General features: G+C 39.0%; 1 protein-coding gene across 1 annotated transcript; it reads left to right on the forward strand.

The window, feature by feature from the left end:
* The first annotated feature begins 160 nt into the window (after positions 1 to 160).
* Positions 161 to 22,560, forward strand: LOC124255006 (ubiquitin carboxyl-terminal hydrolase 14-like). Its single transcript, XM_046688845.1, has 18 exons — positions 161 to 233; positions 1,270 to 1,415; positions 3,447 to 3,479; positions 4,185 to 4,289; positions 4,900 to 5,003; positions 5,872 to 5,930; positions 7,726 to 7,856; positions 9,241 to 9,315; positions 11,853 to 11,920; positions 12,214 to 12,296; positions 12,743 to 12,774; positions 13,658 to 13,729; positions 16,690 to 16,782; positions 17,530 to 17,655; positions 17,966 to 18,047; positions 18,982 to 19,089; positions 20,176 to 20,250; positions 21,056 to 22,560. Exons 1-18 carry the CDS (start codon positions 218 to 220, stop codon positions 21,130 to 21,132), a joined length of 1,485 nt encoding a protein of 494 aa, XP_046544801.1. The 5' UTR covers positions 161 to 217; the 3' UTR covers positions 21,133 to 22,560.
* The last annotated feature ends 187 nt before the right edge of the window (positions 22,561 to 22,747 follow it).

The following is a 22,747-nucleotide window of genomic DNA, read 5'->3' on the forward strand; positions in this document are numbered from 1 at the left end:
TGTAATTATGCAAAAAATAGTTGTAATATATGTTATAACTAAAACGACTCTATATATTGAGTACCGGGCCTAAATTGCAAATAATATAACATGTGACAAATGCAATATTCTTAGAAATATTTACTGCGAGATTAAATAGATATTCCACGCATGCGTTGTTGAGATTTCCTGTAAATCTTAACTTCCTGTGACATGCACGATTTGAAAACTGAAGAAAATGCCAACATTTAAAGGTTTTCTGAGCTTGATTGTTGTATTACACGAGTAGCAATTAGATTCATACATGAGTCATTTATTTATGCTATATCTATTATCGTAAGTTTGAAACAAGCGATAGTCAGACTCGAGAACAATGAAGTGTTCTGATTAAATCAAACATTACCCCGGATTTCGCTCAATCATCACTAGCTCTTGATCAATGGTTCAATATGTCTTGTTATGTATAGACTGAAAATTTGAGGAAATTAATAGAAAAGAATCAATTTGTTCAAAATCTTGAAATTGGTTCATCGGAGGAATATCACTGGTCTTGATGGTTTCTTATGTATCCCCACTAATTGAAGTTAATAGTAATCAATTTGTTCCTTTCAATGGTTCATGAGGAATATATGGTCATTTTCATACTCAAGATTATGGCTTTGTAGGCTCCATGCCAGTGTTAGTGTGTTTCACTGAAGTGGTCAATGTCTGACACCTGCATCACATCAGCGGGCCTACCAAAGATCTACCTGGAACATTTTCTCACCATGTTCAAAATTCAAATTAATTTTGTCTCTGTAACTTGGGTGGCCAATTCTATGTAAGTTGTGTACATTAAGTTTAGGAAGCTCTCTGTAAGTGAAATCAGATTTAATATGGGATATTGATGAAAGAAAAAAAAGCATTCATTCAGGGTTCCTTGACATGAACCTATTTGTTTATAAAACATTTTCTGCAGTCACTAAATTTAAATACTTAAGCAGAAGACGTCAAGGAACCCTAAACCGATAATAAAAATCGAACACTGAAATGGTTAGATCAATTTAGTCCTTGAGGTCTTTGGAAACACTACATTTTTTTCTGTGTATTTTCTTAATGCTGATTTATCATATTTATAGCTGGCTAGGCTTGCCTTTATATAATTTTAAATGTTTTTGTTTTCATAAAATACATAGTTTATTTCAGTGTCATGGTGCAGGAATATTGAATAGTCTTTCCTCTGTCATCACCTTCTCCATACTGTTCCCTCATTGTAAGTTTTTTCATTATCATTAATATGTTATTTTTCAGTCAATGTGAAGTGGGGACGGGAGAAGTTTGCAGATGTGGAGTGTAACACTGATGAGCCGCCGGTGGTCTTCAAGGCTCAGCTGTTTGCCCTGTCCGGCGTCCAGCCAGACCGCCAGAAGGTCATGATGAAGGGAGCTGTTCTCAAGGTCAGGCAGAGTTTTCACTGTTTTGCTCTACTGTTTTTTGACCAGTAGAAACATCAGACACTATGAATTCCCGACTGTCAACAAATCTTGAGTTGTATGTTTCTCCGAAAGATAAATGATGGTTGAAATAGTAACCAAACATGCCATGTAATCATTATCACAAACTTATTTAAATGAATATAGTTTGTAATCCCCATTACTTGCAAGCAAGACTTGACCTGAAACAAAATTGTGTAGCTTTTTACTTTGTATTTTGCACATGGTATTTGTTCCCAAAATCTTGTACCCAGGAATGGAGTATGTTGTATGCTATTTATACACTAGAGGTGTAATATCCCTGCAGAGCACCCTCATTTCATTGGTTCATTTTCTCTGCCTTTTTACGACCGCCTCCGTGGTGTAGTGGTTAGAGCGTCCGCCCGGAGAGCGGAAGGTCGCGAGGTCGCGGGTTCAATCCCCGACCGCGTCATACCAAAAGATGTTAAAATATGGTATTTGTTGGTCCCTGCCTGGCCCTCAGCATTAATGGGTACAACAAGGACTGGTCGGCTCGGAGTCAGTATAATGTGTCTGAGTGGTGTATTCATGCTTCACTGCGGCATGGTATCTCAGTGGGCTAGCACTGTAAAATCAGCTTCAGTCTGGGCTAGTACAAGCACTCGCACATACCCATACACACGCATGCACGTCGTCATACTATGAGCAAAATAATCTCAAGCACAATGTTAAATCCAATTTCACCTTACCTCACCTCTGCCTTTTTGCTGTTGAATCAATTGTTTTTTAATCTCAGACAGAGAAGATGGGATGCTCTCAGGGAGAAAAATATAAGCTTGAGGTGCTGTGAAGAATCTGCTCTTTATAGCCAACTAGGAAATACTGGAGAATCTGTTCTTTATAGCTAATTAGGAAATACTGTAGAATATCCATTAACTGGTTTATGAACAGCTTCTTGTATTATCCACATGTTCCTTCATCAATCTATCTTGTATGTATTGTATTGTATTGTATGTATTGCTATACAGCAGTTGTATGTCAATATAGTGAATCATGAACCTCATATAACAATGCAGTACTGTATTGCTGTATCATTACCCCACTATTTCACACAGGCAAATACAGTATTCTAAATAAAAACGGATGCTTTTGTGTGAAAGCTTCACTGTTCTTCACCAAAAAGAGTCATTGTATGTGCCGTGAACTCACCATGATCATTCATGGCTTTGAGGGTTTACACCTGAATGTAAGCCCCTTGTGAATCATGTTTATCACTGACACTTGTTATACTATAGCTGACATTATAACAGTTATCGTATTGTGAGTCGGCTCTGTGCAGTATATTTAGTCAGGATGGCCGACTGTTGTCACCACCAAACAGTGAATGCCATTCTGATACCTGGCTACTGACAGTTTCAAGAAGAAACAAATATAATCACCATGAATACATGTAACTCTTAATGTCTTTCTTAAAGGGAGTTTACACCTTTTGGGCATTAATGTTCAGAAGCAGATCTGAAATGCTCAAATTTTGTTCCAACACAGAAGTATGGAAACTGTAACAATGAAAAAACACCAAACAAGGGGTTAACATGATTAATTATAGCCCAATCATATTGGTGATAGGAAGGGGATGTTGTAATACTTTTCAGCTAACATGAATATGTTTGGAGAGTGAATGTTTAAATGTATAAGTCAGGGGTGGAAATAACCCATTGCCCGACGTCCGAGTCCAGTGTTTTTTTCTGTCGGGCAAGCAAATTTGTATATCACACTGTACCGGTGTCCAGTTGACTTTCCAATGTTAATTATGCTGTTTATTTTAAAAATCAGCAAGAAAACGGTTGGTATAGTTGAAAACTTATCAGGGCAAGTGACTTTACATGTGCCACTGTACCGGAGTACACTATCAATTTTAAAGTTATTTCCACCCCTGACTTTAAGTGTATTTATTGGTCATGCAACTCAATCTGATTTTAAGTTAAATTTGTTTGAGTATGCTTTCTAATACTGTTCTCATGGTCACTGTTGCAGGATGATGAATGGGGAAACATGAAGCTGAAAGATGTAAGTTCTTTAATATATTCTTAAGCCTTCATCAGATAAGAAAATACTCCAAAACGCTTGACCTGAAGGGATGATGTTGAGAATCAATCCTCAAAGATAAAAGAGGTGTTGGGCACAATGTGTGAAGCCCATTTCTGGTGTCCCCCGCCGTGATATTGCTGGAACATTGCTAAAAGCGGCGTAAAACCGAACTCACTCACTAACTCACTAATGGGAAGCTGTGAGCAATTTCCTCATATTCCTATGTAAGAAAGTGAGAAACAGACAGGGTAGTTAACAAGTGTGGCTGGCATAATTAAATTCATATTTACCCTCGTCTTTTTATGAAAACACTTTCGATACAGATCAGCCTGATCTTAAATATTAGTCTTAAATAGAAGGCACTATTCGGTTTGATTCGGCTTGACAGCCTTTTAATTACAACACTTTTTCACACACATTACATTGAAAAGGTTCACATTTGGAATTGCGGATCAGAGCACATTGTTCAGTGGAATGGCATGGAATCGAAACACAATAAAAGTAGGACTAGGAATGGACATAAAACAGAAAAGGAACTTTAAAACGAAATAGGATTTAAAATTATCCCTGAATCTCTAGGAGTATCCCTGACACTTTAGGACAGTATTGTTAATCTCAAACTGTGATAACAACTGCGATAGTCCTGACTGGAATGTTGTGACATGATTGCTGATTGTGCTGCAGGGCGCCATGTTGCTCATGATGGGTACAGCAGAGGAGCTGCCTCAGGAGCCCACCGAGAGACCCATGTTTGTGGAGGACATGAGTGAACAGGAACTAGCGTCAGCGGTATGTGCCACCTCTTGACCTCTTCTTGGGGTGAGGGATGGGGGTGGTGTGTGTGTTTGGGGGAGTAGCCTCAGTCAGTCTTTTGGGGAGGGGGGATTCATGGTTGTAATAGGTTATAAAAAGGATCAGATGGACCTTGCTCATGGTTGATGGTCTGTGTTCATACTTCTGACAGTGTTGATTGTTACAGGGCATAAGTTTCGATCACTGGATTATCTGGTCCAGATTTGATTATTTACGGGCAGACATCCTATTGCTGGAATATTGCTGAGTGTCATCCATTATGGTACATGAAAACCTGACAGCTTCTTCAAATCATGTATCATTGTTTAATAAAAAGTACTTAAATTTGCATTTTTCAAAACGAGTGTACTGACAGACCCTGATAAGAGTGTGAATTTTAATAGGAACACATCAGCCTTTAACAACAATTACATACTGGTTAAAGCATTCCCTCGTCACGCCAAAGATCCAGCTTCTATTCCCCACATAGTTTGTGAAGTCTGATGCTGGTTTCCTCTCCATATTGCTGGAAAATTGCTAAATGTAACATAAACTATGATAACAGGTGAACCAAAATAATTATGTGTATTATCTGATTGTCCTTCAGCTGGCCTTACCGGCTGGGTTGACCAACCTGGGTAACACCTGCTACATGAATAGTGTAGTGCAGTGTCTCCGAGCCGTACCTGAACTCACAGATTCTCTCAAAAGGTAAACACCTTCATCAAGCAGTGTCTCTGATAAAACTTGATGTTATTTACTCCATTGCAAACATGACAATTTAATTCTTGTATATGTTTTGTTATATATTTACCATGTCAGAGTGAGACCCGTGAAGACCTGGGTTAAAATTGGTCTTCAGCAACCCAGTGACTAACAGAAACGGGGCTCCGCTGACTGGGTTGACACTTGTCATCATATCCCAATTATGTAGATTGATGCTCATGCTGTTGATCACTGGATTGTCTTGTCCAGACTCGATTATTTACAGACCGTCGCCACATAGCTGGAATATTGCTGAGTGTGGTGTAAAACTAAACTCACTCACTCACTCCATGCCCTAGTGCTCATTATATCAATCGACCGCCTCCATGGTGTAGTGGTTAGAGCGTCCTCCCGGAGAGCGGAAGGTCGCGGGTTCGATCCCCGACCGCGTCATACCAAAAGACGTTAAAATATGGTACTTGTTGGTCCCTGCCTGGCACTCGGCATTAATGGGTACAACAAGGACTGGTCGGCTCGAAGTCAGTATAATGTGTCTGAGTGGGGTATTCATGCTTCACTGCGGCATGGTATCTCAGTGGGCTAGCACTATAAAAGCAGCTTCAGTCTGGGCTAGTACAAGCAGCCGTCTTTATACATACACCGCGATGCATAAATATATAAAATCATTTCACCTCACCTCACTCACTCCATGCCCTAGTGCTCATTATATCAATCATTTGATTGTCTGGTCCAGACTGGGTTATTTACAGGTTGCCGTCTTACAAGTGGAGTGTTTCAGAATGTGATGTTAAATAACTAATAAGATTTATCTTGAGATTCTATTCTGTATTATAGATGTTTCACTTCCCTGCAGGTACACTGGCAGTCTAACTGTGGCCGGAGCCATCGCTCCCGCGGATTCCATCACAGCAGGTATAGCACCCAGTGACAAGTCACTGTAGATATATGTATGTACTGTTGTTTGGATATGTAGGTACTATAATAATGTGAGTATTGGGCCTTCTTTGAGCATCTTTCCTTGAACCTATTTCTGTTGATTGAACTGGTCATCTTCCATTTATTCAAATTTGTAAAAACAGCTTTCGATTGTGATGAGAAGTATATGTTTGTGTAATTGATTTTGTTGTTTACCAGATGACCTTGTGAATGTATTTGAACAGGAATGTATTGGCTTACAAAGATAGGGTCACTCACTGACAATTACCACACTTCAAAGATTTTCACAACTTCCAAGAAAGGTCCATTTGATCAAACAACATTATGATAATGGCAGCTGAGGTTTTTAACAGACTTGGGACATTCAATGCTCATGCTGTCATTCACTGTTTGCCGGACTAATGCTGGTTTCATACAGGTGTTTTATGGTATTGTCATATGCAAACAGCTACCGGACTAATGCTGGTTTCATGCAAGTGTTACATGGTATTGTCATATGCAAATAGCTACCGGACTAATGCTGGTTTCTTACTGGTGTTACATGGTATTGTCATATGCAAATAGCTACTGGACTAATGCTGGTTTCATGCAAGTGTTACATGGTATTGTCATATGCAAACAGCTACTGGACTAATGCTGGTTTCATACAGGTGTTACATGGTATTGTCATATGCAAACAGCTACTGGACTAATGCTGGTTTCATACAGGTGTTACATGGTATTGTCATATGCAAACAGCTACCGGACTAATGCTGGTTTCATACAAGTGTTACATGGTATTGTCATATGCAAACAGCTACTGGACTAATGCTGGTTTCATGCAAGTGTTACATGGTATTGTCATATGCAAACAGCTGCCGGACTAATGCTGGTTTCATACAGGTGTTACATGGTATTGTCATATGCAAATAGCTGCGGACTAATGCTGGTTTCATACAGGTGTTACATGGTATTGTCATGTGCAAATAGCTGCCCGGACTAATGCTGGTTTCATACAGGTGTTACATGGTATTGTCATATGCATTGTCGATATGCAAATAGCTGCCGGACTAATGCTGGTTTCATACAGGTGTTACATGGTATTGTCATATGCAAATAGCTACCGGACTAATGCTGGTTTCATACAGGTGTTACATGGTATTGTCATATGCAAATAGCTGCCGGACTAATGCTGGTTTCATACAGGTGTTACATGGTATTGTCATATGCAAACAGCTACTGGACTAATGCTGGTTTCATACAGGTGTTACATGGTATTGTCATATGCAAATAGCTGCCGGACTAATGCTGGTTTCATACAGGTGTTACATGGTATTGTCATATGCAAACAGCTGCGGACTAATGCTGGTTTCATACAGGTGTTACATGGTATTGTCATATGCAAATAGCTACCGGACTAATGCTGGTTTCATACAGGTGTTACATGGTATTGTCATATGCAAATAGCTGCCGGACTAATGCTGGTTTCATACAGGTGTTACATGGTATTGTCATATGCAAATAGCTACCAACTCTTTTTCTGGCACTGGCATGAGGAGTACCAAGCCAGAGTGAAAGTGAAACAGCTGGAATTAATACATCCTCATCGACCATGTCTGTATGACTCCTGGTATCTATGTACAGTTTGTGTGATGATGATGATGATGATGATGATAATGATGATGATGATGGTATATTATGTATGCTGCTGCTACTGCTGCTGATGACAATAAAGATGATGTTTGTATTGTGTGTTCATGATGATGTTGATGATGTATGTTGTGCCTGCCAGCTCTGCGAGACCTGTACAAGACTATGGAGATGTCCTCGTCCGCCATCCCACCCATCATCTTCCTCCAGGTGCTGCACATGGTGTTTCCCCGATTTGCTGAGAAGAGCGAGCATGGTGGCTACCAGCAGCAGGTAACCATGGTTACACAAGTAGATCTCAGGGAAACTATATTTCCCTAATGAAAACACCTTTACCATTTTCTCTACATGCTCTTTGACACTCAAGTAGCCAGAAATTCCTTACAAATAATTAGTGCTGGAGCAATTGATTGAATAATAAGTCAATCGATGGATCTCACTTGTGTCTGTGATTATCGATGGACTCTGGAGACTATTCAATATTCATAAAAAAATGAAACGTTAAATTAAACATTAGAAAGTATGTTCCTTGTTAATAATGTTATGGTCGTTAAATCAGGATATAAACTACTGCTGCTGTTTCCTGATTCATACAACTGCAATGTAAACAACAGGAAGTCTCCTTGATCGGCTTGATCATAGGATTAATAGGGCGGTTGGGTAGCCTAGTGGTTAAACTTAACTCGTCATGCTGAAGATCAGGGTTAGCTTTCCCACATTGGTACAATGTGTGAAGCCCATTTCTGGTGTCCCCTGCCATGATATTGCTGGAATATTGCTAAAACGGCGTAAAACCAAACTCACTCACTCACTAATAGTATTAATCGGTGCCCCTTTTGTTTGTACAATGTAATGATTGTGTCCCGTATTTGTGGTTTGTTTATTGATCTGTTTATTAATTGCTGTGCACTGATTATGAATCTGCATATTGTGAGCAATAACCAGCTCTACAAATAATGTATAGGTGAGCTGAGGTTATGCGTGATAGGTTTAAAAAAATATACTAAAGATCAAAGGACATAAATACAACACAAATTTCATGCAATGCTTGTGTACTACATGAGAATGCTTTCCTAACTGTGCTTCACTTGAACCAGACAGTTTATTCGCACTGCACAATCATTTTGTGAGATCAGCTCCAGTAGCCCTAACAGTTGTAATGTCCATCTCTAAAATCAGGACCCGTGAAAATCCGGGGTAGAATAGGTCTTCAGCAACCCATGCTTGTCACAAAAGGCGATTTGCTTGTCATAAGAGGCGACTAACGGGATCGGGTAGTCAGGCTCGCTGACTTGGTTGACACATGTCATCAGTTGCCAATTGCGTAGATCGATGCTCATGCTGTTGATCACTGGATTGTTTAGTCCAGACTCGATTATTTACAGCCACAGCCATATAGCTGGAATATTGCTGAGTTCGGCGTAAAACTAAACTCACTCACTCACTCACTCACTCACTTAAAAATCAGAGCATTAGCTTCATATTACATTGAAGAAATGAACTGTTAGTTCTTTATTGATAATCTACAGTTGAACAATGGAGTGATGTCAAGGTGACATATATTTTAATATGTATGTTGATTATCTTTACTTTAGCGTAGCAGGGATTGACTTCATCTTAATTGTTTGACATTTTTGATAATCTTGTTTAATTCCAGGATGCCAATGAATGTTGGACGGAGATTGTCCGAAGTTTGCAACAGAAACTGCCAAGTATCCAGTCAGGTGGAGAGGTAAGAACCATGGATGATATGTACCATGGTCAGACAGACAAGACAGACAGACAGACAGACAGGTTTATTGTTCCCCACCGCAACGCGGAATGGGGACTATGTATTCAGTCGTCTGTCTGTACGTACGTCCTGATTCTTTTTAACACGATATCTCATGAACTGTTGTACCCAATGTCTTCAAATTTGGTGACAGCCTAAATTTGGGGATTACCCAGACACCAGTCGATTTGGGAGACCTTGACCTTATCATCAAGGTCACCACGACACTTTGAACACTTTTCAAACTGTTGTTTACGTGATATCTCATGCACTGTTGTATCCAATATCTTGAAATTTTGTGACAGCCTACATTAGGGGATTACGCAGACACCAGTTAATTTGGGTGACCTTGACCTTATCTTCAAGGTCACCATGACACTTTGACCACTTTTCAAACTTATTTAAACTCGATATCTCATAAAACATTGCACCCAATGTTTTCAATTATGTTGACAGCCTACATTGGGTGATTATGCAGACACCAGTCATTTCAGGCATCTTGTATGTGACCCAAAAATAAAAAAGTAGTAAATATGTTATAGATATTCCATTCTTTAGCAGCGGGGGACATTGCCATATCAGTGGCAAACACTTGTTTGATAAATGTGGCCATGAGGCCAATAGTACAAAATGACAACTTGGATTAAATTTTTTACAGAGCGCATGGACATGATGTTGTTTACAAAAATTGCTAGACAGAGTATGACATTATGGTTCTTAGTACAGTCGAGCACCGTTGTGTCGAACTCTGATAACTCGATATCTCGGTTGTCTCGATATAACATCTCGGTCCCGGCAAAATCCTTCATAATTTATCATTATTCAAGCTCTTTTAACTCGATACGGATGTCTCGATATTTCGGATATCTCGATATAATTTCATGGTCCCAACAAGCAAAATTACCCTTTTAACTCGATATTTGCAAAGAAACTCGATATTCACCTACCTTTCATGGGCAAGTATCCCTCTGAACTGAGGTTGTTTCCACACGTTTACACGGTGCGGCATGAATCAAAGGGATGCAGTAGTGTAAACTAATTAGGGCTAATTGAGTTGAAGGTGTCACTTGTTTGTTAATTTAATTAGGATTAATTAAGAAGGATTTAATTAGGAAGTACTCACTGTTACGACTAAACACTACTGATAACGGATTATAGTTTCGAATCAAAACATACTGAGAAGCGTTTTGTTTTCTTTCATAGTGATATGTGATGATATGCCCTGGTCGGATGTCTCGAAGTTCGGATAGCTCGATATTTTTTCTTGGGCCCATGAATATCGAGACAACGGTGCTTGACTGTATTTAGAAGATGTACAATTTTTTGTTTATTTGGGTTCATAATGTAGATACTGGTATGTAGTGGGTTCTTACCGCTGCATAAAAAGGACATTTCATTAACACATCGTACTCATCTTCTGGTACGCATAGCTACACTAATGTCATTGTCTTTAGATCTTCTATACAAAATTATTTTCAGATCGGTGGAGCTGCATCTGAATTTTGTTAAAACTCTGCGCAGATGTAAGGAAGAAAGTGCAATCAAATACAATGGTCAAACATCCGTCTGTAGTAGTCAAACATCTGGATATGAGATATACCATGGCCAAACATCTGTATACCACAGTCAAACATCTGTGTGTAATTGTCGAACATCCATTCATAGCAGTCAAACATAGGACATCAGACAAAGATGGAGACATTTATCAGGAGTTACTCAATCAAGCTTGACTGAGACTTCAGCGACCTTCTCAAAACAGCCACAAGTTTTGGAGCCAAGTTTTGTGAACCTTTAGTTATTCTTCAAGGAAGGAAAAATTGGTTGGTTATTATGTGAATAGGAGTCATTAAGACATCTTCAAAGACCGAAAGTTGCGTTTGACATGACATGGTTAAAAATATTGGAGGTCAGACAATATTGATATATCCCCATGTCAGGGGTTTTCGACGATGTAAGACAAAAACATATTTTTTATCTGTAATATCATTTAAAGTTTGTATTTTACTAACCTTGAGTGATAAAGGATATATTCATCTATTTCACACAAAAATATCAACTGTTCCCTACAAAAATAGTGTTGATGGCATCATATCGGCAAACTGTTGCCGCTCGTAACATCCAGGTATTTTGTATGGGTTTTCGACGATGAGCAAGTGGTATTAACGATCTCGGGTAAATAATGTTGATGTTTGTTTGCTTTTTATATAACTTTACTTCCCGATTTCCATTGTCAGTAAAACTTCTCACGACAGCGACTTGGCACCCGCCCTACCAGTGAAACTGTTTGTGCACTCCGATCGCACACGTACTCCCCCGATATAGCGCGTGCAATGCAATCGTCGAAATCACCAGAACGTCGAATTCAGCTCGTGTTGGGATACTTTGTAGTGTGTTTCTTTTGAAGTACTATTCAAAATGGCATCAACCACTCATTCACTAACTCTCTCTGTCTGTCACCCTATTAGCCTGTTTTTAATGTAGGTGTTGGTTTGTTTCAGAGTTCTGCGGCAGCAAGTGGTGGCAAAGGTTTTATTGACCAGTATTTGGGTGGAGAGTTTGAAGTTGTGTATCCTTTCTGACTTTAAGTTGTGAATATGTGGAGAGCACTTTCTTTATGTAGAGAGTAAAGGTCTGTTGGGCCAGCTGGAAATGTGAAAAACTTTGTACTGAATAGTTTGAAATAGACATCTAAGGTCTATTCCTGAAACTGAATCTGTCGATATGATAATAGGAATCTGTCTCAGTAGCAGAATAACAGTGTTTTCACTGTGACCAATGAAGTCCTGTACATTTGGAAAACACTTGTCTCAGAACCAGACCTGTGAGTAGACAAGTCGACCGCCTTAACTCTGTCCTCAGTATGAAGTGTACAGAAGCCCCTGAAGAGGAAGAGAAAAAGTCCTCAGAGTCCTTCCTGCAGCTCAGCTGTTTTATAGAAAAAGGTACCGATTGTTAAGATACATTTCCTGTTTTTTTTCTGCATCTCTCTGCACCAACTCAACCGACATATCAAGGACATGAATTTTCTGTTTAGGGTTGTCTCCCTTACATGTGCCAGGATCTGGTAGTTTCCGATCCATGGTTGGCCAGGAAGATTCATATGCTTTTCTATCTCATCAGAGTGATGAATGTCCATGGCCTTTGTGGATTCGGTTACAGTAAACAGTAAACTACTGTTTAATATGACAAACTCAAAAGGGTCCACTAATTTTAGTTCATAATAACAGTAGGTTGTTGTATACATTTCTACTGAAACATGCAACAATTTAGGGACCAAAAAAGCAGTTAATTAGTCCTTCAGTTTGTTGTAAGCATGTTCATTTTTAACGTAGTTGACTGTATTGCATTGATAAGAATGTTATTGAGGTTATATTTTTTTCTGTTGCAGAGGTTAAATACATGGCCACTGGTTTACGGGGTGTAAGTATGACTGCCTGGGCAGATCTATTTCAATTTCCACTCGTGTAGTTCTACTGTCAACACGTCTATGTCACTTTCATTCTGGATAATTTGGTGAGAAGTTATCAGGGAGTTTTGATTGACCCACCTGAGGATACCATTCAACATGTTAAACCAATGTCAGTTGATGTTCCCAAATTTGATAGCGTGATGCATTAAAGGGTACAACAAGGACTCTCGACCCTTCGAGTCAGTCCAGGAAGATTAAGTGTCTGAGTGGGGTATTCACCAGCTTGTCCGACCGCATGGTATCACAGACTTTGGAAGTTGTTACTATGACATGTGACACTTGTTTGCTGTTAATTTTATCTTAATTTTTCTTATGTTTGTAAATAATTTCAATGCCAATTATAAGAAATGTTAAATTTCACCTCAATGTGTGTGTTAATTTTATTCCATGGGTAATTTGTGTGAAGTTTTCAATGGGTCAGACAGACATCTTAAACTTACAGGACCCAATGTCCTGTTACTTTGAAACACCATTTGATAACACTGCATAATGAGGACAAGACCCCAATATTTCATGTCACAGTTTTGCATTGGATACAATCTGAAAACACAGTAATGCAACATCTTTAATATAAGAATATGAGTTCTGAATGAATATTTTCAAAAGTGCATGCCAATTGCTCTTATCTTGTAATTGTGTATACATCCCTGGTGATTATGGATGGGTCTGTATATTTGAACATGCTACACAAGTCTTGTCAGGGTTGATATACAAGTCAAAATTGTCAGTGTGGTGGAGAGCATCAAATCAAGGTATTTTCTTTTCCAAATCTGCACATCCGAAGATGATTTTTTTTTTCTGAACTGTATATAATTTCTTTATTTTCTTTTGCAGAGATTAGAAGAAACAATTACAAAGAATTCACCTACATTAGGAAGAGATGCATTGTATACAAAANAAAATTCTGTAAGTATTAATTATTTTCAGGTAAAATATTTTTATCCATGCATCTGTCACACTTTTTCCGAAGCATATCTCCTAAACTATTCGGGGATAAAAACTTGGTACATATTCCATCTGTCAAGCATGATCCTAGATCACTTTTTTTAGACCCAGGTATGAATGTTAAATTTCCTGGAAACTATTAGCCTGTGGTAGAGACAGATCTCCCAAACTTACATGCTAGCTTCATCTACATATGTCAAGCATGATCCATAGATGTGCCTTTTGGGGTTTAGACCCAGATATTAATTTTACTTGTTTTTGCGGTTTCCATGGAAACGTGACTTAGGCAGTGACTATGAGGATGTCATCTTGTTGCATTTCCATGGCAACAAGTTAGGCTTCAACTGAATTTGGTGGTAGTGCTCCTTTCTGGAGCAGATCTTAAAAACCTTTCAATACTCTCCTTCCACTTTACTATATACACTCCAAAACATTTGACATAGTCATGACTAGTAGATATATTCATAAAGAGTATTTTTCCGTTGCGGGGATATTGATGACTTTGTCTTCTTGTTGTCTTTGGTTGCGAGTCTGTCATGTAAAATTCTATACCTCTACCCTCAATGTAAGATCTTCACTGAGGAGAGCCCTTGCTGTAATTAATCAAATTGGAAGACTGTGTAATATGAACACTAAGCTGTGAACAGATGTTGTGATCTGGAGTCAGGAAAGTCCTTATGCTGCAATGGGCTGTGGTTGTGTTTGAAAAGCCATGCAAAGATTCCTTTGTGTACTGTTGATAATACCAGGACGGCAGAAGTGTCAGTCATGAAAAACAGTTCAACTTGATGGGTGTTGTACTGTTGATATTACCACAAGTGTCAGTCATGAAAGAACAATGTAACTTGATTGGATGTTGTACTGGTAATATAACCACAAGTGTCAGTCATGAAAGAACAGTGTAACTTGATTGGATGTTGTACTGTTGATATTACCACAAGTGTCAGTCATGAAAGAACAATGTAACTTGATTGGATGGTGTACTGGTGATATTACCACAGTGTCAGTCATGAAAGAACAGTGTAACTTGATTGGATGTTGTACTGGTGATATTACCACAGTGTCAGTCATGAAAGAACAATGTAACTTGATTGGATGTTGTACTGTTGATATTACCACAAGTGTCAGTCATGAAAGAACAGTGTAACTTGATTGGATGTTGTACTGTTGATATTACCACAAGTGTCAGTCATGAAAGAACAGTGTAACTTGATTGGATGTTGTACTGGTGATATTACCACAGTGTCAGTCATGAAAGAACAATGTAACTTGATTGGATGTTGTACTGTTGATATAACCACAAGTGTCAGTCATGAAAGAACAATGTAACTTGATTGGATGTTGTACTGTTGATATTACCACAGTGTCAGTCATGAAAGAACAGTGTAACTTGATTGGATGTTGTACTGTTGATATTACCACAAGTGTCAGTCATGAAAGAACAGTGTAACTTGATTGGATGTTGTACTGTTGATAATACCACAAGTGTCAGTCATGAAAGAACAATGTAACTTGATTGGATGTTGTACTGTTGATATTACCACAAGTGTCAGTCATGAAAGAACAGTGTAACTTGATTGGATGTTGTACTGTTGATATTACCACAAGTGTCAGTCATGAAAGAACAGTGTAACTTGATTGGATGTTGTACTGTTGATATTACCACAGTGTCAGTCATGAAAGAACAGTGTAACTTGATTGGATGTTGTACTGGTGATATTACCACAGTGTCAGTCATGAAAGAACAGTGTAACTTGATTGGATGTTGTACTGGTGATATTACCACAAGTGTCAGTCATGAAAGAACAATGTAACTTGATTGGATGTTGTACTGTTGATATTACTTGATTGGATGTGTCAGTCATACCACAAGTGATGAAGAACAGTGTAACTTGATTGGATGTTGTACTGTTGATATTACCACAAGTGTCAGTCATGAAAGAACAGTGTAACTTGATTGGATGTTGTACTGGTGATATTACCACAGTGTCAGTCATGAAAGAACAATGTAACTTGATTGGATGTTGTACTGTTGATATTACCACAAGTGTCAGTCATGAAAGAACAATGTATCTTGATTGGATGTTGTACTGTTGATATTACCACAAGTGTCAGTCATGAAAGAACAATGTAACTTGATTGGATGTTGTACTGTTGATAATACCACAAGTGTCAGTCATGAAAGAACAGTGTAACTTGATTGGATGTTGTACTGTTGATATTACCACAAGTGTCAGTCATGAAAGAACAGTGTAACTTGATTGGATGTTGTACTGTTGATATTACCACAAGTGTCAGTCATGAAAGAACAGTGTAACTTGATTGGATGTTGTACTGTTGATATTACCACAGTGTCAGTCATGAAAGAACAGTGTAACTTGATTGGATGTTGTACTGTTGATATAACCACAAGTGTCAGTCATGAAAGAACAATGTAACTTGATTGGATGTTGTACTGTTGATATTACCACAGTGTCAGTCATGAAAGAACAGTGTAACTTGATTGGATGTTGTACTGTTGATATTACCACAAGTGTCAGTCATGAAAGAACAGTGTAACTTGATTGGATGTTGTACTGGTGATAATACCACAAGTGTCAGTCATGAAAGAACAGTGTAACTTGATTGGATGTTGTACTGTTGATATTACCACAGTGTCAGTCATGAAAGAACAGTGTAACTTGATTGGATGTCTATATTTTAAGTCATGCCATTCAGGCAGGATTCAAAACAAAATTATTGGTGGTGAATGTGTCCAGAGTCTATATAATGTTAGAATAGATGATGATGTGTACAACATGGACTCATTAAACATGGCTACATGTGGAAAGTAAGCTGGATTCGTATTCATTGAAAACATGCTTCCTTGTGTCCATCGATACCTTAATACTTCTCAGTAGCTCCTTGATGTTTGTTTTCAGAGTAAGATAAAACGTCTACCAGCGTACTTAGCAGTTCAGTTTGTCCGGTTTTACTTTAAAGAAAAGGAAGCGATTAATGCCAAAATTCTGAAGGTAAGTCACTTATAACAGATGTTAAATTTGTAATTACAGATTCTAGTAAATACAAAAATTCTGCTGCCTTTCTGAAAGGTGACCCATTCTGAGATTTGAACCCACACCTAATGAACACACCACATCAGCATGCCAACCTACTGAGCCACAGACTTCCTCAAAACCAAAGTGGATCGGAAGGTTGTCTAGCTCATGTACATTGTGCACACTTAAGTGTAAATTGGATTGACTCCCACAGCTGAAACAAGGTCTGTTGGTGTGGGCTGACTGAGTTTAGTTTTATGCCGCTTTTAGCAATATTCCAGCAATATCACGGCGGGGGACACCAGAAATGGGCTTAACACATTGTGCCCATGTGGGGAATCGATCCCGGGTCTTCGGCGTGACGAGCCAACGCTTTAACCACTAAGCTACCCCACCGCCCCTGTTGGTTTGGGACTAAGTTCAGTAACTGTACACAGGGCTACTCATTGATTTATTAAATCAAACACAAAGGTTGACAAAAGTTGGTCCAAACTGAATTGTGCAGTCTGTATAAGATCAATGACTAATTAACGAATTGTATTAAAAGACACAGGATTAGTTCACAATCACAAAACATGGCAGGTAAATTACATGAAAGCAAAAATATATTACAAGCCCAACATTAAATAGCAGTACACTCATAACTGCCCAACATAACTTGTGATTATGTATATGCACTATTACTGACTACTCAAAACACTGAACTTGTTGGGGTTTTTTCAGGATGTGAAGTTTTCAATGAAGCTGGATGTTTTTGATCTATGTACTGAAGAATTACAGAAGAAACTGACGCCAGCTAGAGACAAGTTCAAAGAAGAGGAGGACAGGCAAACTGAAGCCCTCACCAAGGTGAGATAGGTTTAAGGACTCGCCAAGTGGGAGATAAGATCTAAGAGTTCACCAAAGTAAGAATGAACTGAAGACTGACCAAGATGAGAATATACTGAAGCCCTGAAGGACTTGGGACCTCCCTCCCACATCAAGCTTTGGACATTGTCAAATACGTCAGATAACTTAGATAAACACTGTCAGATCTTTCTCACTTAAAGCCTGTGTTAGTTTGAGCACATTGACACATTAGATTTTATCCCATGATAACTTAAATTGGTTTGTCACCCAAGCTCAACTCTAACATGTTCAATGTGTGGATTGTTTGCAGGCGAAGATGGCTGACAAGAGTGAGAAGGAGGAAGAGAGTAAACCAGCGGAGAAGAAGACACTTCCCTACTGGTTTGAGGATGGTAAGTCAGTTATATGTGAAATATGGCTGAAGTGGGATATGAACATTATACAGAGTTGTAAATAGAATCTGAATCATGGAAGCAATTGACTGCTCCCTTGTGAGTTAAGTTTACCATTCAACATTTCATGGGACATTCTGAGTATGGGATCTGAATGTGTGTGATTGATTTAAAGGTAATAAAAGTAAGCACATAATCCATATACACCAGAGATATTTGGTCTCAGTTGTTCAACAAAATGTTGAAACAATATTCTGAAATAGGAATGAACAGTTTCCAGTTCATGTTATGTGGATGCATATGTTATCTTGATAGTCAGGTGCTATGTTATCTTAATAGTCAGGTGCTGTGTTATCTTGATAGTCAGGTGCTGTTATCTTGATAATCAGGTGCTATGTTATCTTAATAGTCAGGTGCTATGTTATCTTGATAGTCAGGTGCTATGTTATCTTGATAGTCAGGTGCTATGTTATCTTGATAGTCAGGTGCTATGTTATCTTGATAGTCAGGTGCTATGTTATCTTGATAGTCAGGTGCTATGTTATCTTGATAGTCAGGTGCTATGTTATCTTGATAGTCAGGTGCTATGTTATCTTGATAGTCAGGTGCTATGTTATCTGATAGTCATATGTTATCTTGATAGTCAGGTGCTATGTTATCTTGATAGTCAGGTGCTATGTTATCTTGATAGTCAGGTGCTATGTTATCTTGATAGTCAGGTGCTAAGTTATCTTAAATAGTCAGGTGCTAAGTTATCTAATAGTCAGGTGCTATGTTATCTTGATAGTCAGGTGCTATGTTATCTTAATAGTCAGGTGCTATGTTATCTTGATAGTCAGGTGCTATGTTACCTGTCTGTGGCAGTGTTGGATTGTTTACCTGTTGCTATGTTACCGTGATGGTGTGGTGAGTCCCGGCATGTGTCTGTTTGCAGACCCTGGCTCCAACAACAGCGGGTACTACGACCTGAAGGCAGTACTTACACACAAGGGCAGGTCTAGTTCCAGCGGCCACTACGTGTCCTGGGTGCACAAGAAGGATGGTAAGACACAGATAAGCTTGATATTCACTGTTGCTTTTGTAATGACGAATATTCATCTTAAAATGGTTGATTGAGAAGTTCTGGATGGAATTGTAAAATAATGATATGTGTTTTGCTGTAGAATGCATGAGATTTAGACCGCCTCCGTGGTGTAGTGGTTAGAGCGTCCGCCCAGAGAGCGGAAGGTCGCGGGTTCGATCCCCGATCGCGTCATACCAAAAGACGCTAAAATATGGTACTTGTTGTTCCCTGCCTGGCGCTCGGCATTAATGGGTACAACAAGGACTGATCGGCTCGGAGTCAGTATAATGTGTCTGAGTGGGGTATTCATGCTTCACTGCGGCGTGGTATCTCAGTGGGCTAGCATTGTAAAACCAGCTTCAGTCTGGGCTAGTACAAGCAGCCGCACATACACATACACACGCATGCACGTCGTCATATGAGCAAAATATTCTCAAGCACGACGTTAAACCCAATTTCACCGCACCTCACCTGAAACGTCTACAACCAAACATTATTTATTCTGTTTCACAATTATTTCTGTGTGAGACTTCGAACTTAGCTGACCTGTGAAGATCAGGTTAGAATTAATATTTAGTAACTCATGCTTGTCGTAAGAGAAGACTAATGGGATTGGGTGGTCAGACTCGCCGATTTGGTTGACACATGTCATCGTATCCCAATTGTGTAGATTGATGCTCATGCTGTTGATCACAGGATTGTCTGATCCAGACTTAATTATTTACAGACAGCAGTGTAAAACTAAACTCACTCACTCACTTGAAGTTTGTCGTCAGCACTTCTATGTTCTGTGTGAACAGTTTCTTTTGAGTTTTTCAAATAATTATTCAACAACATGTTTGTTTGAAAAGTGATTATGGGGCACATGTCCCCTGAAATCAGGAGTTTCTGCCATGCCCTGGCAGTGCTGTTGCTGCTTATTCTGTTAACCACTGTGTTCAAGACTGACTTAACACTGTTTGGAAACGCTCTGTGCAGCATAATTGAGGTGTCTCCTCTCAGCTCTCTGTTACTGTCTATGGTTCCTGTATGTGTTACTGAGCTCAGCTTCCATCTTGTCTTCAGATGAGTGGATCATGTTTGATGATGACAGAGTGTCTTCAGTTCCAGCGGAGGATATTCTCAAACTGTCAGGAGGAGGTAGGAATTGGTTTAGCAGGACAAGAAGCATTTGGCCATGCATGCCATGGGGATTGCCCCAGCCTGCCGAATATGGGAGTCATCATGACTCGCTTGAAATCATTTTGACTCCCTCTCAATTTTCATTAATTTCATTAGTGTTGGGAATTGGTTGAATCTCACAATTGATGATTGGTTCAATACCAACGACCAATCATCGAAAAAAATTGGTTAGCGTCATTTTTTAGATTTTCCTATTCAGGTTGTAGTTGCAAATAAGTATAAAGAAAAAAACATTTGGTTCTCTGTTTTTTTGTTTTATTTAGAAACTGCACAAATTACATTTGCAGATTTCACATCCAGTGTAAAATGATTCAGTTCCATTGTAACATAAACTTCTCAGATTCTTCAAGAAATATTCAGTCATGACTTTTCAGAAAGTGAAGTGAGTTTTCTAAGAATTACACACGGACAAAGTCCTAAATATGTTCCATCATCAAGTATTTCAAACTCTATTACAGCGGTTCCAAAATCGTTTGTGTTCGATTATGAGAACATGTAATCGATTGTTTGGTCGTTTGGCCACTGCGACCAATCTTCGATTATTTCTATTAATCGGAACACCACTAAATTTCATGCACTAAAGTTGTGTTAATGTGAATCTCTGCCTTTTATAGTTTGTTTTATATACCTGTTGTTGTTCATATATGGGATAAATGAGGAAGAAAGGCAGGACTTTTTACCCAGATTAACCTGAGCTGCAGTGAAATAGCTACAACATAGACCTCTGACCTAGAAATATTCCTTTTCACTGTTGATGTTGCAGGTGACTGGCACTGTGCCTACGTCTTGTTGTTTTCTCCTCGGGCTCTGGAGGTGGAAGCCAACTCCATGGACAGCTGAGACACCTCGTCCATCAACACAGTGTTTCAATCAGCCACAACCACCCCAACGGTGCCCTTCTCTAGCCCCACAACACCAAGCCGTGGTTTAGCTTTCATACATGCAACAGTTAGGACCAAATACCACCTTGCTGGTTGTGTGCTGTGTTTTGTTCCACAGATTGTACATACATTATCCATGTTCTGCTTCAAGTGCTATGTATCTCAGGCCCTGGAATGTGGATGGCATAACACACATAAATATATTTGAGATGATCGTCTTCATAATTTTCTTTGAGATCTACCTCACAGCTTTCCTTGTTAATTCTGTCATCGTGTTGTATTTAATCTAGGATAATATGTCGGCATTTTATTTGCTGAATTTTAAAGTAAGGCTACAAAAATGAAATTAAATGGCTCATGTGCAATGGCTTTTGAAAATGTATTTGAGCAGGTGGCAATAAATTCATGTATGGTGATTTGTAAGATCATTTAAATGAGAAATTATAGGTTTGGTCTGAAAACAGAAATGAATGCTCTCCTATTGTGTCTGAGATTCAGGAATATATTTTTTTAATTTAATTTTGATAATTATTGTTGGCTTAATACGAATAGTTAGGGATTTCGGTTGCCCCATTCTACCCCCTACACTGCTAACTATAGACTAGGACGACAGGGACCAAACTTAATTTAAGAATTCAAAACATTCAGGCCTCACACTCTCTGATCAGGGGTCACTCATCTTCAGTTCTTCACAGGATTGTATTGTCTATGTGGCTCCATGCTTTGTAGTTGTTACCAACCAATCAAACAAGGGTCTGTTCAAAGCAAGAGAGAAGCCAGAAAGTCATCGCATATGACTCTGTGTGCCTTCACCTGCATTGCATCAATGTCAGGCAGTGGCAGATTATCATTATGTTTGTATATGGAGCAGTGCTTATTTCACTTCCATGTCTCATTAATGAACCAGTCACACTCTATATCTCCAGCTCTCACGATTTGGTAAACCTAGATTAACCATTGGATCCATTCCAACGGTTCTTGGATTACATGCGCTTGTTTTTCCACATTTTACACACTCAAACGTCGGCAGAGGGAAAGAGTAAGGGAGGTAACTTGTGTTACCATGAAACCCAAACTTCCACTAGATTTAATAGACATGAAAACATCCTTGCCATCAAAAAGATTTTAAGGACCTTCAGTTGTGTGCCGTTCATTTTGTCAATAGTGAATTTCTTGCCAAAACATTTTTCAGTCAATTTATTGGTCATATTGTTGATATTGACAACCCAACATTGATTTTAACTGACATTTTGTTGGTATGTCAGACCTTGTTGCATAAGTGAGGTGAGGTGAAATTGGGTTTAATGTCGTGCTTGAGAATATTTTGCTCATATGACGATGTGCATGCATGTGTTTGTGTATGTGCGGCTGCTTGTACTAGCCCAGACTGAAGCTGGTTTTATAGTGCTAGCCCACAGAGATACCATGCCACAGTGAAGCATGAATACACCACTAAGACACATTATACTGACTCCGGGCCAACCAGTCCTTGTTGTACCCATTAATGCCGAGCGCCAGGCAGGGACCAACAAATACCATATTTTAACGTCTTTTGTTATGACGCGGTCGGGGGA

Source organism: Haliotis rubra, unplaced genomic scaffold, assembly GCF_003918875.1.
Source record: "Haliotis rubra isolate DU_JTF1 unplaced genomic scaffold, ASM391887v1 Scf59, whole genome shotgun sequence".
NCBI classification, from domain to species: Eukaryota; Metazoa; Mollusca; class Gastropoda; order Lepetellida; family Haliotidae; genus Haliotis; species Haliotis rubra.